The sequence below is a fragment of the Ictidomys tridecemlineatus genome, chromosome 3 (assembly GCF_052094955.1).
Source record: "Ictidomys tridecemlineatus isolate mIctTri1 chromosome 3, mIctTri1.hap1, whole genome shotgun sequence".
Classification (NCBI taxonomy): Eukaryota; Metazoa; Chordata; class Mammalia; order Rodentia; family Sciuridae; genus Ictidomys; species Ictidomys tridecemlineatus.
This window is the reverse complement of record NC_135479.1, coordinates 25,580,691-25,598,597: the sequence shown is the minus strand read 5'-3', so window position 1 is coordinate 25,598,597 and position 17,907 is coordinate 25,580,691. Positions and strand designations below refer to the sequence as shown.

The 17,907-nt window shown below is 55.0% G+C and overlaps 1 protein-coding gene across 1 annotated transcript; it reads right to left on the bottom strand.

Annotated features, from left to right (window-relative positions):
- Positions 1–37: 37 nt before the first annotated feature.
- On the bottom strand, positions 38–14,632 carry Pdk2 (pyruvate dehydrogenase kinase 2). Its single transcript, XM_005321674.4, has 11 exons — positions 14,381–14,632; positions 12,177–12,318; positions 4,747–4,818; positions 4,187–4,371; positions 3,664–3,753; positions 3,397–3,474; positions 2,641–2,717; positions 2,453–2,551; positions 2,243–2,350; positions 1,661–1,774; positions 38–1,100 (listed from the first exon to the last, which is right to left on the bottom strand). Exons 1-11 carry the CDS (start codon positions 14,496–14,498, stop codon positions 960–962), a joined length of 1,224 nt encoding a protein of 407 aa, XP_005321731.1. The 5' UTR covers positions 14,499–14,632; the 3' UTR covers positions 38–959.
- Positions 14,633–17,907: the final 3,275 nt, after the last annotated feature.

The following is a 17,907-nucleotide window of genomic DNA, read 5'->3' as shown; positions in this document are numbered from 1 at the left end:
GTGGCTCCCCGCCCCCAGCAATGCAGCCAGGCCACAGTCTTATTCAATCTCCTCTTTACTGTGAATGTCATTGTCACCGTCACAGCCACTGGGAGGAACACACAGCTTTAACCCCCTGTGTGCTAAGGGGAAGGGTGGGGGCACTCAGGGCTATAAAACTAGCTATGTACAGAGCATCCAGGGAGAAAGCCACTCGAGTACACGCTGGGCACAGCAGGGCTGAGGTCAGGCAGGACTGAGTGGGGGTGGGGTGGGCAGACGGTGTGCACGTGAGGACATGCTGGGGAGGGTGGCACAACCTTGCCAAGGTCACCTGAGGCTCCCTGGCAGGGCAAGCAACCTCGAGGTTTCCCCAGGTTCCTCTACTTTTGGGATAGACCTGGGCTGAGAACCATTCCCTACTCCTCACCTGCCGACTTCTACCTTGATGCCCAGAGTGGAGGGAGAGGTGCCGGAGCAAGACCCCGACAAGGGTCAGAGGTGCATCCTCTCCCTTCCACTCCCCCCACCAGGCCTGGGGGCACCTGGCCCCTTCCTAACACTGACGATGGACCAGGGCAGTATGCCTGTAAGTGGTGGGGAGTAAGGCAGGAAGAAGTCCAGGGCTATGGTGGGCATGAGGGGGACGCAGGACCCCTGGCAGAAGAGTGATAGTCCTGGTCTCAGGACCACCGTGGGAAAGTGTCTCTAGGGCAACCCATCGGGGTGGATCATCCCCCATCCTCAGGCATCACCCATGGAGACTGGGACCCAGGGAGACCACCCAGGTGTCTCCACGGAGACAGATTGGCACTTAAGGACCACCACATACCAGTCACTGCAGTGACTTCCACAGAGATAGAAACTGGTCATCAGGGAGAACCACCCCCACCCCACTTCCTGGGTGACGGAGAGGGTCGCCTTGGTGGCCAGACCCCAAGGCAGCAGTCTGTCCTCTCGACTACAGGGGAGGGCGGCCCCTAGCTGACCCGGTAGGTGGACGTGTTCTTGGGCTCTGTGCTGGGCACACACCAGTCGCCGGCCTCCTGGATGGTCTGGTAGTGGCGCCAGGCTGACTTGTTGTAGACGGGCAGGCGCTCCACTGAGTCTGTGGACAGGGCCTGCGGAGCACAGGGTGAGCCTCGCACCTCCCTGAGACTTGCCCACTCCTCAATAAACCACCCTTCCCCAGGTGGCTGTGCTGGTCCCTGATCCGCATGTCCCACCGCAAGTCAGCCCAGCCACCAGCCACTGGTTGAGACACGACCCTGCTGAGAAGGGCAATGGAAGGGTCTGTTCCCTCCTGTGTCCTGCTCCTGCCCATTCAAGAAAGCTGCTCCCTCAAAGGTCAGGGAGAAAGAGGGAGGAGGGTGGGCTGTGACCCTGATTAAGGTCACCAGGTTGGGTCCTCAGTCTCACCCTCTGAGCTGGATAACAAGACCTCCACAGTCCCCTTTCTTTCCTGGTCTAAAAGGTCAAAGGTCCCTGAAAGAGGGGTCTTAATCATGGACCACAGATTGAAATTCCCTCCCAAGCTGGGGGCTTATGGGTTGAGGAACTGTACCTCTGCTGATTCTGAGTCTAGAACCAGGAAAGGAGGGAGGGGTGGATGGGAAACCTCACAGCGGCCCTGCCTGCCCAGAAAATCCTTCTCCAGGGGACTCAGTGGGCAGGGCCTCACCTTGAGATAGACGACAGCATCAGTCCCAAAGCCTTCCATGGAGAAGAGCTGCAAGTCCCCCTGGAAGTACTTGGCATAGAGGCGGGAAATGGGGAGCCCATAGCCAAAGCCAGCCTGCAGGGAGCAAGAAGGCAGCAGTGAGGGGGCTGGGGCTGGTCCTGGGGCCACAGGGAGTGACAGGTGAGTGGGCTGCTGGGCTGGGGCTATTCAGGGGCCTCCAGAACTGGGAGGGGGAGGGGCCTGGAAAAGAGAAGCCTCTGAAGCCAGATGGGGGTGTGGGATGGAGGAGGCCAGGCAGGCAGGAGGTCTGCTCAGGTAGCCAGGAGGCTTGTGCAGGTCACAGGGCTCCCCCTGGGACGGGGCAGGGAGGCACCGGACAACACAACAATGTCACAAGAAAGGACCTGTGCAGGAAAGGGAGAGATGAGGGGACCAGGAGGCCCAGACTCAGGAGAGGGAACTGTCACTACACACCGCCAAGGAGGGTACAGCATCACTGGGAGATAGGGAAGCAAGAGGGAGAGAGGTGGAAGAGGCAGGCATCCCCCAGGAGCGCGAGGGGCCTGGATGAAGCCATCTTACCAGCGGGGTGCCCCCAGTGCCGGGCTGGGGGGTGGGTGCTGTGGAATACATGTAGCTGAAGAGTCGCTCAATCTTCCTCAAGGGGACACCTCCACCCCGGTCACTCATCTGGGGCCAAGGGGACATGTCAGGAGCCCTCCAAAGCTTAGTTTTCCACCCACCACCACCCTGCCCTTTCCATGGTCTTCCCCACCCACAAGGGCCACCTACTTTGATGGACAGATCTTCCTCACCCAAGGCCACCATGACCTTGATAGGGGGGAGAACGAGGCTGGATTCGTGGCTCTCCACTGTGGCTCGCATGGCATTCTGGGGAGGGGGGGGGACGAGGGCTGAGCTGAGTGAGAGAAGCCAGATCTAATAGGAGCCCTGTGAATGGGGGTCCCCAGCCTCCTCACCTTGAAGAGTTCAAAGAGCATGTGGTAGAGGTGGGAGGGGACGTAGACCATGTGAATGGGCTGGGTGGAGTTGGCAGCTGCAGGGAGTCAGAGAGCAAGGTCAGGACACAGCCTGGAGTAACTTCCCACCCTCCTCCAGACAGGCCTTGCAGCCCTCCTGGCCCCCTCTTCTTTGGGTAACAGCCACCCCTCCCAAGCTGTAACTGGGCAATGGCTGCCCAGCTAGAGACATCTCCAGCCTCCATTGAGCTGGGGGGAGCCAGTGACTCACAGAAGCCCAGCCTTCCCTGTCCTCCTGAGAGCTGGGGGTGGGGAGCCAGCTCCAAATACCCTGCCACCCAGAGGCGGGCCAGAGGGAAACCTTTCTCTTAATTTAGCCACTGGGATTTGGATTCTGGAAAGGCAGCCAGACTGACGGCCCACCTCCAACTTGGCTCCCCCATCGCCCTCCTGCTAGTCCGCCTTATTTCCTTCCTGTCCATTTGAAATCATCTTGTTTATGTGTTTGTTGGCCCCATCCCCCAACCTCCCCAGCACCCAGAATATAAGCTCCCCAATGAGAACAGGGACCTTGTCTGTCTTGCTTGCAATAAATATTTATCAAATATTGAAATAGTCGCCATCAAATAAAAAATCCTAAAAGCAGCCCTGCTTCTCCCCTGCCTGGAAAGCAGCACCCCCTTCCGGCTTCCCCCCTCACCCGGCTCTCCCTTGCCCGGCCCTCCTGGAGACACACGCACAGCCTCACTTGCTCACCGTTGACCTCCTGGATCTCCAGGTCAGGTGAGGCCATGTAATACTTGTCACAGAGGAGCTTGGCCATGTCGTAGGCATCTGCAAGAAGAATGGGCCATTCGGGGTATGGGTGGCTCACATAGCAGGCAGTCTCCCTGGCGTGGACAGGGCATCACCAACATTACCTTCATGGGGATGTGCCCCTACCCACCAGGAATGGGTCAACCCTGGCAGGTGGACTTAGAGTGGTCCCCGAGTCTCCTGAAGGCCACGCCCAGGGAGGCTCACCTTTCACCACGTCAGACACCTTGCAGTTGGGGTCGATGCTGCCGATGTGTTTGGGGTGGGCAGGGTTGGTGCTGCCATCAAAGATGAGGGCTGTGGGTGGGACAGAAGGTGCTGCTGGCTGGGCCTAGAGCCTGTCCCTGGGTCCCCTCTTCCCAGGGCCATCCTAGAATCCACCCTTCTCCAACCTCCTAGGGGCTCTGATCCCAAAGTGCCCCCATCCCTGGCTGCACCCCTGGCTCAGGCCACCTGGGACCTCTGCAGGCCTGAAGCATGCTTCTTTCCAGAAGTTTCTCCCCACATCCATCCCACCTGACAGCCGTCCTTTACGGCTTTCCCCATCTTGATTTTGAAATTAGTTGAGCATGAGAATTTATGATGGCTATGATCTGTCAACAATCACAGTGAACCTTCCTGGACAAAGAAACTCTAAACAACAATCTGTTTATTTTAATTCATGTGCTGGGGGTCTAGCCCAGGGGCTCCCCCCTCCTCCCACCCCCACCTTCCCGGCAGCTGGGCTCACTGTGCTGGTTGATGAGCATGCGGATGGAGATGCGGCTGAGGTAGAAGCGGTCCAGGAAGTACTGGATGTTCTGGTTGGAGACCGGGTCATCGCCGTAGGTGTCCTTGTACTCTAGAACGCCCTGGGCCATGGTGGGTACCACGTCATTGTGCCGGTTCCGGATGGTAACCAGGGCATCAGTGAACCTTTGGAAGGTCAGATGTTCACCCCACCCAGCCCCGGCCCTGGGGCACCCAGACTCCTCCCCATCTTCCCTTCCCAACCCCACGGCACACAGCACCCCTTCCTCCTGAAGCCCACCCTCAGTCTCCTTCTGCTGTTCCACAGTCTTCGTGCTCAAAGCCCAGAGCTCTCAGATCCTCTGAAGGGCAGCTCCCCAAGGGCAGGGCCCAGCCTCACCCAGCTGACTCCCACACTGAGAATGGAGTCTGCTTCTCCCCTCGGACTGGACACCCCTGCCTAGGCATCTTTCTGCCCTGCTGGCATTCTGCCAGGAGCTGCAACCTCAGATGCCCCTCACCTGGACCTGCCTCCCTGCCACGCTCAGGGCCCTCACTCACTGATGCAGGGTACGGTGGTCCTCAGGGTCCTTGTCCAGGAACTCCATGATGTCCAGCAGACTCTGGACATACCTGTGTGCAGAGGGAAGGAGGGGACGTGGCTTCAGCTGCAGCTGGCGAGGCCGCCTCCAGCCCCTAAGCTGGACCTTGCTTTTGCTCTGTTCCCACTGTGGGGCCTGGGGACAGGCTGCAGCACAGCTTTCCTCAACCCCTGTCATCTGCACGTCTCCCTGACAGCCTGGTAAGTTATGCAAACCTCTAATCCAATGGTCCCCTATGGCACCTCTGCTTTGGAAACTAGAATACTAGTCTTAGGGGAGCCTGGAGATAATTCCATCCAAGAGGACTCATAGGTCAGGAGAGTGGACCAAGGGCCCAGCAGTGAGAAGACACTGAGGTCCACCTGCCCTTTCTCGGACACATCCTATCACTTCTCCCATAGGTGTCTGCTGCATCCCCTGGGGTATAGACAGAGACTAGTAAGCAGGGGCCTCTTCCAGAGTGACATTAGGCCTAGGGAACAGGATCCTAACATGGTGAGTAGGTAGGGCCTGAGGGAGGGCTAGGTCCCTGGAGAGCCCAGAGAGGCTCCTTTTGCTTTGACGGGCCCCAGCAGCAGTGCAGGGTGCCTGCTCCTACCTGCAGCTAGGTCAGAGGATGCAAAAGGAACGCAGGGCCAGCAGGGGGCATATGAGTCACCTGGGCTAGCAGATGATGCCAACCTGGAGCCATTGTCCCCCCTAAGGCTCCCGGTTTCTCTGCTAACATGCCCAGTCTGCAGCCTGTTCTCCTGGGAGGGCAGGAAGCACTGGGTCTCTGGCAGAACCGCTCCAGCCAGGAGGCGGGGTGGGGGAGGGGCTGTCCTTAGCCCCGTGGCAGGGGGCCCAGGCTTGGCGGTGTGTCTGGAAAGGGCCCTACCAGATTCAGAGCCACTTCCAAGGCCAGGATGCACTGACCTTCATGGCGACCTCTAAGAGGTAAGAGAGGCAGGGATGAGCCTGAGTCACCTCAACCCAGGCCTGGGGCAGCGCCACAGCTGGGAACGGGATGATGAAGGCCCAGAGGTCTCCAGCTCTCCTGTCACCCATCAGGCTGTGACTGCTCGAGATTCCCACCTCCAGGCCTCCACTCAGGCTGTTCCTCTGCTCAGGTGTCCTTCCACTTACACCCACCAACTGCTGCCCTTCCCTCGCTCGCTAAGAGAGCAGACAAGACGGTAAACATCTTGGAATGGGCTCTGCTCGGTCCCCGTCCTGGCTCTTCCACATCAAGCTGTGTGGCCCTGAGTAAGTCAAGGAACCTGTCTGGGCCTGAATGTCTTCGTTAGGAAAATGGGGACTTTAGACACATTTACTACTGCTTTCTGGTGAGGACTAAATGATCACTGGGATGGTGTGGGGCCCATTGCACTTCCTGAATGCTTGCTCAGAAACGCTCCATCTGAGTGCACCCTGAGCCCCATGGCCTCCGACACCCCTGTACTTCTTATAGGCCCCAAATCACACCATTCTTTGGTCCACACTGCCCTGAAGAGCTCCCCTCTGTGGACAGGAAAGGGGGTCTTACCCCTGGGGCTCCCGCAGCCTCCCCACCCAGGGCCCAGGATGTAGCTGGCAGGCAGAGGTGTCCTTGCTGACAGGGTGGGGACAGGGAGCCACAGTTGAGATCAGCTTCCTCCCAGAGTTACCCCATCCCTGTCCAAAGACATTGGATGGCACTAAGACCTCACTTTGGTCTCCTGAAGAATTATAACAGCTGACACTTACGCAGAGTCCACTGTCTCCACCTGCGCTTGGAGCTGGGATACAGAGTACGAAGTATTTCCCTCATTTTGAGGACAAGGGACCAGCTCAGAGAAGGCAGGTACCGTGCCCCAGCCACACAGTGAGCAGCAGGCTGGGATTTGAACCCGGGTCTACTTGGCTATACCCTGTGGCCAGCTGCTCCCCATCCACACTGCTCCTAAGAGTGATGCTTCTACTGCTGCCGATGGCGACAGTAGGCAGCACTCTCTGGATCTGCTCTGTGACACCCTGGTGCTTCCCTTTGACCTCCACAGGGATCCCATGAGGTAGGCGCTGCTGATGAGGAGGTGAACATGCAGAGCCCGGATGCTCTCTCCCAGGCCCCTGTGACTCTAAATCCTTGTCCTCTACCACGTCCAGAATAAAGCCTCATGCTCAGATGACTCTTAGGGAGATTTGGGAGAGAATCCCCAATGCTCGGGGGAGGGGGAAAGAGAAACGGTAGGGGGCCAGCTGGAGCATGGCCCTGGGATCCCCTCTCAAGACCCAGGGGCAGGTGGGGATGGAGGGGGCCAGAGGAGGAGATGGAGCTGCTCCCTGACTTCGCATCGGCAGCAGGGGCAGAGTCCTAGTGCTGGAGGGTAGGGCTGCTCCGGTGAAGCTTAGCGAGCAGCACGGGGTGCTCACGTGCCTCTGATGTGGAGCAAAGGACAGCAGGATGAACTGGCAGTGGGCAGCACCGCCAGCCAGCCAGCACAGTATGATAAGGGACATCACAGTAGCCATAGGCTTTGGTCTCCCTGACAGCCCGGGTTGTATTCCCAGGACAGAGAGGAGATTCCCAGAGGATCCTTGGCCTGGCCCTGGCCTGAACCTCCCAGGGGCCTGGCACTCCAGATGTCCCCCTTGGGCTAAACCTGGATCCTACAGAGGAGACACAGGGGGTAGAGCCCTGCTGGTTCCTGGGCTGCCTACCCTCCCAGCACCCGGGAAGAGCTGGGCCTAAAGTAGATGGCATGTCCAGGCAGAGCGGGCAGTGGGGGCCCACCCCAACAACTGGGGAGGCCTGGGGCCTGGGAGCCTGCTACTCCTAGGTAAGCTTCCCACCTGGAGGTGCCCCCAGGGCTGCCTTCAGGCTTCTCACCAGTCCAGAGCCCCGACAGGGAAGGCAGGAGGGTGGCATGTGGGGTGGGGGGTGGGGGGTGGGCACACCTCAGTGAGGGATGTGCAGAGAGGGGGTGCGTAAGACTGTGAACATGAGGAGCGTGCCTGTGGGGGTACAAGTGTGTGTGCACTAGTGTTCACAGCTGCCGGGGACAAAGTAGACCAGGAGATAGCCACATGAGGGCCATGTGAGGGGGTGGCTCTCTGTACTGAGTGAAGAGGACCAGAGCCGGCAGGCACCTGGAGCACTCTCTTGGGGTTCGGGGGCAGGCTTGGCTATGCACTGAAGTCCACTGGCTGCCCAGTCCCCACCCCTGCACAACGGGGTTCCCTGCAGGAACTACGGGGTGGGACTGCACAGATAGAAGGAGATAATCCCGGCCCCTGGTTCCTATTGGGCTCAGCATCTGCTCCTTAGTTATGCAGGGGGGTCTGGGGGATCCGCAGCCAGTTCTGCCCAGGCCCTAGTCCAGTGGGGGACCAGATCCACCTGGGCCTGCTGCATGGAATTCTCTGGGACTGGGTGGTTCCCTGGGGTGGCAGCAGGGTCTGAGGTCCACACACCTTGCTCATGGGCAAGGGAGGCTGGCAGAGAGGATGCTGGCCACACCCTATCACCTGCCCCCTTCCAGCAACCCCCACAGACTCTTAATGACAAGAATGACTCACAGTCATTTGATTCTACTCTAACTCCTACTTAGCCCAGAGAGTTTTCTAAAAGCACGTCCCCACCATCCACACCTCCTCCGGCCATCCTCCCCTGCTAAGAGGAGCCGGGTGGCCACCAGCTGACAGACTCTTTGCTGGTGGACCCTACTTTGCAGGAAACTTACACGTGAGCTTAGAGATCTCAGTCTTTCCCGCTGTGGTAGATGCCCACCGGCTCTGGAAAACCTCTCAGCACTGCAACACTGCCCACAGGGTGGCCTGCCGCTCCCTTCCAGAACACAGCCTCCAGATCCTGTAGCCCTGGTTCGACTCCCAGCTCCACCACCCATTCCCAGGGTGGCCTAAGAACTTCTTCACCTCCCTGAACCTCAGTTTCTCATCTACAAAGTGCGGGGGTGAGAGCAAAGTCCACTCGGAAGGTTGTGGGGACGAGTGGCGCATGTGAGCACTCAGGCTGGCCTTCAGCTATGCAGCCTTTGTCCCCCTGGTCACTTATATCACACCGTCTAGAAACCTCCACCACAATTGGAGCATCTGTGGCCTGGAGGTGCTGCCCGGAGGCCTGCGGACATTGCTGGTGTTAACAGAGTTCTGCTTGCTTGTCACTTTTAGCAAGGGCATTTGACCCTGAGAGACAGAATGAGTCCCCAAGTTACAGACAAGGGAGCAGAGGTGTAGGGTCACCATACTGTCTGCAATACCTAGAAGGTCGCCACCTTCCTGTCACCTCTAAAACATGGCCTGCTACCCCAAGTCTGTCCAGCTGAAATAACACATCAGGTTTATTCAGAACCAGGAATTCTTCAGGTACAGGGACTGCCCAGACCCTGCCCCAGCTGAGGGGAGACCCTGCCAACCATCACCACACAGTGACTATGACACTACTGCCAGCTGCGTCTGCACAGTACTCTTTTGGTTTCCAACAGAGAGGGTTTTTTTTTTTTAATATATTGTTTTAGTTGTAGTTGGACATAATACCTTTATTTTATTTATTTATTTTTATGTGGTACTGAGGATCGAACCCAGCACCTCGCACATGCTAGGCGAGCGCTTTACCGCTGAGCCACAACTCCAGCCCCTCCAACAGGGAGTTTTATTTCTTACTCATCAGACTTAGTCTGGTGGCTGTCTTGCCAGGTTCCCTGGGAAGTCACCGCCTCTTTTCATACAGACCCTGCCCACGCCCACCACATCTGATCCATCATTCAGCCAGCTGGAGGTTTCTCTAGAAAAGGAGATCTGCACTCTGATAGGCAACCACTTTGTCCCCATCAGGAAGTCCTTCTGCTCTCACACCTCAGTCTCTCTTGCTGTGGCTGATGCCCACTGGCTCGGGAAACAACTCTCAGCAGGCTGTCTCTTCAGCATGCCAGGAGGCCTTAACAATCCCTTGGCTTGCTCTCCTCTACGCTGAATCATCCTCTGGTGAAGTATTCTCTCTCGTCTAACTTCACTCCCTCCTGCTGTTACTTGACATTACTTCCAAGCTTTGAGAGAAGAATAAATTAGGTCAAGCCCCCCCCCCCAGGTCACTGATTTTCAGAAAGGGACTCTGTATAGCATCCTGGGGAGTCATGGACAGTCCAGCAGTCCCCTGCCCTCCTCCTGCACCTCTGGCTGTCCCCGGAACACAATGTCCAGGGAGGGAACTGAAAGGCCTGGTCCTGGAGTCGGCCTGAGTCGGTCAGTCCTGAGAGGCAGCCAGGCCAGTCAGCCGGACAGAGTGGGAGGAAGGCTGGGCAGAACAGATGGCACCTTCTGTCTCTCCCCAGTGCTCCACCACCCTGTGGTGGGACACGCTGGTTGGCTCGGAGATTCTGGGCTCAGCAAGGGGTAGCCTGGTTGGGCTACAGGAAGACCAGACTCTGCCCTCTGTCCCTCTATCCCACCTTCATCCTCACACTGGGCACAATCAACCCCTCAGAGCACGTTCCCGGGTGACCAAGCCGGGTGACCAAGCCAGCCCCTTCCCATTCTGGCTATGAATTGCCTATGTTCCTCTGAAGTCCATTTTACCTTCCACCATGATTTTATTTATATATTATTTTTATTTTATTATTATTATTTTTTGGTGCCAGGGATTAAACTCAGGGGCACTCGACCACTAAGCCACATCCCCAGCTCTGTTTTGTATTTGATTTAGAGACGGGGTCTCACTGAGTTGCTTAGGGCCTTGCCAAGTTGCTGAGGCTGGGTTTGAACTTGTGATCCTCATGCCTCAGCCTCCTGAGCCACTGAGATTACAGGTGTGCGCCACTGTGCCCAGCTTCCCACAACTTCTGATTTGGTCAACATTCTTTGTGCATCTACTGTATGTATACCTGGCTTTGTGTGTAACACAATATCTACCGTGGCTCATTTCATTAGAATAATTTAGGGGTGTGCATGTTCCTGTACAGACCTAATGCTGGCAGGGCACCAAAAAAGCCCCTGAACCCTGAGCAGTGTCTGGTTATGGGAAGAGGGTAGGGGTTCGCATCTTCTTCTGTGTTTTTGTATTTTCCACGTGTCAAAATGATATTATGTTATCCTTCTTCAATGAAGGGGGAAAACACTCGATTATACTTTTAGAATAATAACCTTAGGGCTGGGGTTGTGGCTCAGTGGTGGAGCGCTTGCCTAGCATGTGTGAGGAACTGGGTTCGATTCTCACACCATGTGTAAATAAATAATAAATAAATAAAAGACCCATTGACAATTAAACAACATTTAAAAAAATAATAATAATAACCTTTGATTCTTCATTTAAAAACAACTAACTCTTCAGTGCTCACTGCCCCTCCCTCTATCTCTGATGCACTTGGTTTGCCCACTCTTGGTAGAAATCGTATTTTCCTATGAGAGGATGGGCTCCCTGAGGGCAGCCATTGTTGTTTTCTTAGACACAGCATGCTGCTGGGCTCAGGTGGGGGGACACATGCTCTGGAGTCCAAAAGGAAACCACAGCCATTCCACCCCGCGGGTCCCAACAGCCAAGCGATTCTGCCCAGGCACCATGACAGCCCACTGATGATTAGCCAGCTATATGCCTGGTGAAGGACACATCCTGTTTGTGCTTCATGGAACAGGCTGTTGGCTAATGACCTCTAGTTACCTGACCCTGCACCCTCCTGAGTGCCTTCCCCAGGCTTCACCTCTGCTCCTCTGGCTGCCTGCAATAAACTTATGGACTTTGTCCTCCAAAACTCTGGGAAAAGACTGTGTCATCCCTGTATCTATTTGAGCATTTTCCAACATCCAAAACAATCAGACTTGTTGCTTGGATTATATAATTTGTTCCAAGATTTGCTTCTTGTTTCTGTTTCTCAAAAAGTCACCCTAAATACCAGCATCTCGGGAGGCTGAGACAGGAGAATCATGAATTCAAAGCCAGCCTCAGCAACAGCGAGGTGCTAAGCAACTCAGTGAGACCCTGTCTCTAAATAAAATACAAAACAGGGCTGGGGATGTGGCTCAGTGGTTGAATGCCCATGAGTTCAATCCCTGGTATCAAAAAAAAAAAAAAAAATTACCCTAAATAAATAGAGACTAGTAGGGGCTGGGGTTCCAGACCTAGGGCTGGTGGCCATTGCTGACATTATTAGCCTGAATTAAGGTTTTGACTATGAAAAATGGATTCTGGGTTCCCAGAGAAAGCAGGATGGTAAGAAGAGGGGTGTCCCAGACACAGAAGTGAGGAGGCCAACTATTCCTGCTAGGGCCTAGGATTCCTATGTGACTCTGGGCAACTCCCCAGCCTCTCAGAGCCCCTGTGTCTTCCCTTGATCCCCACCCGCCTCAAGGCAGCTGGCAGCACAGAGACTCCATCCCTGAGCCGAGGGGCACAGGGTGATGGAATGGGAGAGGTCTCACCAGCTCTGTACCAGCTGCACAGAGGGTGTGCTCAGCACCCGATCCGGAAGCAGGTTAATCTCTTTCATGATGTTGGCCAAGCGCACAGGCAGCTCCTGTCGAAGGAAGGTGAACGAGGTTTTCTCACAGGCATTGCTGGACCCTGGTGGAAGACAGAGGGGTGAGTCCATAGGCACAAACCCTGGGAATCCAAGGACATCTCCAGGATCAGGTGAGCTAAACCTTGCATTGATCAGGGTTTAGAGGACAAGGGACCTGCCCAGGACAAAAACAAGGCAGCTCTCTTAACCTCTGCGGTGTTCAGGCCTCCCCATCACCTGCCCAGTACTTCAAGACCTGCATCCCCTTCCCATCCAATTTGCCTTTAAACATGGGGACAGGGCCCCTTTGGGACCCATTTGGAGCTGCTCTGGCCTAAGTCACCTCATTTCTTTCTCCTTTCCTCCCAGTAAGCTTTGGCACTGGGAGTAGATCCAGGGGGGCAGAAGCACCCAGGACATCCATCCCACCTGAACCGCACCCTGGTTGAGGGGGGCTATACCTAGACTCCCGTAGCTGCAGGGTCCAAGCATTGTCCCTGGCCATTCTATCGAGGCTGGTGAGGTGGATGGATACCCACTGTAAGGTTGCCTCTGTATTAATGATCCCCTACTTTTCTTTGGTACCAGGATTAAACCCAGAGGCACTTACCACTGAGCCTCATCCCCAGCCCTTTTGCTATTTTATTTAGAGACAGGGTCTCACTGAATTGCTTAGGGCCTACTTAGCTACGTTGCTGAGGCTGGCTTTGAACTTGTGATCTTCCTGCCTCAGTCTTCCAAGCCACTGGGATTATAGGCATGCGCCACCATGCCTGGTATTAATGCCCATCTTTGAGGCAAATGGGAACCTTGATCCCCAGTAAAGATGAAAGTACTGGAGAAGGCTATGAGCCAGAGACAGGAGACCTGGGTTCTGGTCCAGGTTCTGCCTCCAAATCTGTCATCCAGGACAAGTCACCATCCTTCTGAAAGTCTCACTTTCCCCACTGTACAAGTGGAACAAACTACTCAAAGTCCTCTGCAGGTGTGACATTTCTCTCCAGTATGGGCTGGGTGGCTTCTAAGGGCTGAGGGTGGGCCCACCAGGCTTTCCTACATGAGGGAAGCTCAACACTCAAACAGGGCAGTAGGTGGGAAGACATATCCTGAGAAACAGGTGCCGTATGTCTTGGCTGCCACCTCCCTGACCTCTTTCTGTTAGTGACGCAGCTGTAACCTAAGCCAGCCACTGTCTACTCAACTCTTGAGAGACCTGGGCCCTCCCTCCCAAATTCTAGCTGGCACCACGGAAATGCCATTTAGACAGGGCCCACACGTCTGGCTGCCACCTTAGCACAGCCCTCCTCCTGCCCCAAAGCCACCCCTAGGACATTGGTAGGGGAAGATCCTGAGGGATCTCCTGACCCAACAGCCCCTGAAGTGGGGACAGTCAAGGGAGGGTACAAGCAGCTTGACCACCTCATGGTGACCTGGGCCTCTGTCCAGCTGAGGACAGGCAGCCAGGCTAAAACAGGTTTGATCTTCAAGTGTCCTTGCCCACTGAGGCAGCTGCAATGGGTGGAGGTACACCAGTCAGGGGCATTGGCGCCTGCTGGCAACTTCTGAAGGAGCCTCCTGGCCCATCTGCCCAGGGTCTTCACTCCTGCCTGCTCAGGAGGGTCTGACCCTTCACCTCCAGCCCAGTTTCCTTCCAGATGGCTGCACCTCTCAACCCTGCCTTGTCGCTACTACCCCTTGCCCCCTAGTTCCTCTGTCACTCACTCTTTAAGAGTTGTGGAGACAACCCCGTTGGCCTTTCAGTGACCAAATAGGGCTCCACTCCCTCCCTGCGCTGACATCAGGCCTCACTGCCCCTTACTCTCGCAGACCCCTCTCAAAGCGAGCCCAGGAGGAAACCTTGGACCCTCTCCTCCTCAGCGCCCCCTATTCCCTCGTACAGTTTAGGGGACAGTGTTTTCTGCTGGGGGCACCCTTAACCCTTTCAGCCCTGCCTCCCTGTTAACCCCTTCCTGCCTCTACTATTCGGAGCAAGTCTTCCTGGCCACAGAGGGCCTCTTCGCTCCAGGGGGTTAACCTCTCATTGCCAGGACCCCTTCTCCGCGCCCCATCTGGCGGGCCCCTGCGGCTCTCCGCCTCCCGCCTCCCCCCCTTCGGACTCCGTACCGAAGTCCAGAAACTGCTTCATGGACAGGGGCGACGGGGAGAACTTGCTGAAGTGCTCGATGTACTTGGGCGCTCCTGCCAGGGACGCATTCTTCAGCAGCGCCCGCACCCAGCGCATGGCGGCGGCGGCGCCCGCAGCTCGGGCTCAGCTGGGCTGCGGTCCCTGCACGGGCAGCTCTGGCGCTGGCTTGGCCCAGTCCGGCCCAGCGAAGCTGTTCGGCCGCCTCCTCCCTGCTTCTGCCCTGACGGCCCCTCCGACGCTCAGCCAATCGGCACTCGTGGCTTCTCGACATAGCCAATAGCCGCGCACAAACAATTCCGGGAAAACCAATAGCCTTGTGCCCCGGCACGTGGCTTTTTCTGGGTCCGCCCCCTTAACCCGGTCTTTGCCGGGGTGGGTCTGTTGTTTTCCTCGGCTGTGTCGACGTCCCGCCCCCATCTGCTCCCACCTCCGGTGCCTCCCACAGGCTAGCCCCGCGTTAACCCCTCCCTTCCCCGAGGCCAGCAAGCCCTTTGCTTCCTCTTCCACTCTTGCCTTGCTTTGCTCCCTCACCACTTTTCTTCACTTGCCGGGTCCTTTTTAACCCTTCCTTCCCCGACTTATCCAGGTAAGTTTCAGCGAATCCCTTTTCCAAATTAAGGTACCTGTCTTACCTGTCCTGATCCCTACCAGCCCTCCTTTATGGAGTCTTGTGGCTTCCCAATCCGGGTGATTGACAGAGACTGAGTATTTGCAAAATTAGGAACCAGGATACGAGCTTATACTAATCTGCCCTAGATACATGCAACCCTCTCGCTTCCATAAAGATTCAAGTGCCCCAGGAGAAGCTGGCGTTTGCCTTCCTAAAGTGAAAAACACCCAGAGCCCAAAACCCTCACGATTAGCAGCGGTGGAGGCAGCAACTACCATCAGTGCTCATTTTCGAAACACTTTCATTCTATTATCGGGTTCATTTGACTGATCATAAAGCCTTGGACATCTTGCGGCGACCACCTAAGAAAACAACCTTCTTTGGACGTGTTTCCTCAGAGTAAGATCCGAGGGGTTGGGGAGTCCTGGGATCTTGGAGCCCAGCCTTGGCCACCAGCGCCGCCTCTTTTGTGAGAAACGTCTTGCGCCCACTTGTGGAAGAATGTAGTATGTCCCATCCTGGGCCTGGGGCCCGAACTGACTCTTTGAGGATTTGCACCAATGGTTTGATCAAATCGTGAGCTCGCATTTACCAAGCGTCTTATATATGCTAGGCTTTGTGTTGAAATCAGGAAACACAGACAGGATCATGACATACCCTTTCCCCTCAATCATTTCATTTCTCAGTTTGGGAGATGGCTGCACAAGAAATGAATCAATAATAGGATGTGATTGTAGCCTGGCTTCACAATGGAAGGCATTCCTGGCTTAATGGATAATAATCTGTGTGCCAGGCACTGTTTGCTGCATTACCTCATTTAATTCTCAAGACAGCTCCATTGTACTATTATTATCCCCCATTTGATAGATAGGAAAACAGAGTCTCGAGGATCATTCTGAACTACAGATCTGACCTTGTTGCTTTCCTGCTCACAGCCTTTCAGTGACTCTCCACTTCTTACTGGAGCCTTTTCAGTTGTCCCATGATGTGCTTTGGTTTCACTCCCAGCCTCCTCTTCCACATGTTCCAGCTCAACTCCCAGCCCCACCTTTGTGCTGCCTTGAACTGGCTTCTAATCTCCAAGTCATTGCAATCTCCGTCTTTTCTGTCTGGATCAATTTTCTCAACTTCATCTATCCATTCTTCATATCTCATTTGCTTAGTCATTCCTTCCTCCAGGAAGCATCCTTATATTCCCAGCCTGGGTTAAGAGCTTCCTCCAAGGGCTCCTTAGGTCTCATAATCTTAGCAAGAGTTTACCACATGAGTGGTAATTCTTGCTGAATCATCTGTCTTTCCTACCGGACTCTGAGCTCCAGGAAGACAGACACGTGTTTATCTTGGTATCTTATTCTCCAACTTGGGGCGCGGTGCCTGGCATGTGGTTGAGGATGGAGTGAAAACGGAAGTGCGGTCAGCAGGGAGACATGCCCAGAGATATCGGAGAGCACTACCAGATGTCACTGGGCCAGCAATTAGGAGGCAATTGAGGCCCTGGGTAATCGTGGCTGCAAGTGCCCTGTAATGTATGGGATATTATGCATAAAAATCCAAGCCCTGTGCCTAGCAATAAATGGTATTGAGAAACTGATGTGATTCCATTTTTGAGAAACCAGCTTCTACCTCAAGGCCTGTCCTAAGGAAGGGGGCATGATCCTTGTCCTTGGAAAAACCCACAGAGCACTCCTAAGCACATACCCACCCTGCTGAGTTGTTTGTCTGCAAATAACAGGAGAGATCTGTGGGGCCAGGTGTCCCTGACTCAGTTAGGCTTGGTGAAGACCCATAGCAACCCCCTAGCAACCACCAATCAGCATGAGACAGGGAAAATACTGGGGATGCCAGATGACCACCCAGTAGTTTATGGTGGTTGATAACATGTTGGGAAACCATGTAGTTTAGCATGTACACCCCTCGTGGCCTAAACCAATCAGTTCAAAGGAATCCCCTTCTTGTACTAACCAATCACCCCTACTAACTTGTTCCTGCCAGTGAATGTGCAAATCAATGTTAAGAGTTGTTGTTTGACTTTTCCTGCCATGTGGAATGATTTGCTGTGTGATGTTGCGACACATAGAGTATCCCCCAAAACCTATAAAATCTCACTGAACAATGGACCAGGACTCACTCCCTGGGGGACCGCTGCATCAGGAACGGTTGTGAGTCCAGGCTCGAGCTTGCAATCAAGACTCTTGTGTGATTGCATCGGATTCAACTCCTGGAGGTCTATTGGGGTCCCACGAATCTGGCAATCCAGTATCTGTTACTATTACTATTGTCAAAATAACAAGGACAAGCCCAGGACTCTGAGCCTAGGTGTAAGAGAGGGAGAGAGTTCCCATGACCCTCATCTTAGAGCTCAACTTCCACATAGTGGGCTCTATGCTTGAATAAAAGTTCCTTCTGCAGAGCTTGCGGCAGGGTGCAACCCAGTCATGCTAGGTGAGGTGGTGCTGAGCTCCCCAAAGCTCCCAATCCTCAAACATCCCACATCCCATGCAATATGGGTTGGTAGGGGACTCTCAGGCTGATAGAAACTTCATCTCAACACAGGTTTCCACAGCAGCAGTTTTACACCAGCAATTAAAGGGTAAATTACAATTTACCCAGCCTACAATTGAGTTGCTTCCCTCCTGTTCAAGCTCATTGGTCAGAATGAGTCACATGGCCTCACCCAACAAGGGGGGACCTGGAAGTGCAATGCCATCTGCTACCCAAAAAGGAAAGAATCACCTTGATGGTTCTTTTAGAGATGCAAGAGCCAAGACCCTCTCTGGGATGCAGTTTGGAGGTGCTGCAGCTCCCGGCTCCCGGGAGCTCAGGAAGCTTGGCACTGTGGAGCGTGCTTTTGTAGTGGCCGTGGTGGCATCTCTACCACCCGTGTTTCTTGCCTAG

Coding starts and splice junctions, on each gene's coding strand:
- Pdk2 (XM_005321674.4), bottom strand. CDS start 14,498: ATGCGCTGGGTGCGGGCGCTGCTGAAGAATGCGTCCCTGGCAGGAGCG. Junction 4,819..12,176: donor GTGCAGCTGGTACAGAGCTG/GTGAGACCTCTC, acceptor CTCTGCACACAG/GTATGTCCAGAGTCTGCTGG. Junction 1,775..2,242: donor GCACTGGGGGCACCCCGCTG/GTAAGATGGCTT, acceptor TGCTCCCTGCAG/GCTGGCTTTGGCTATGGGCT.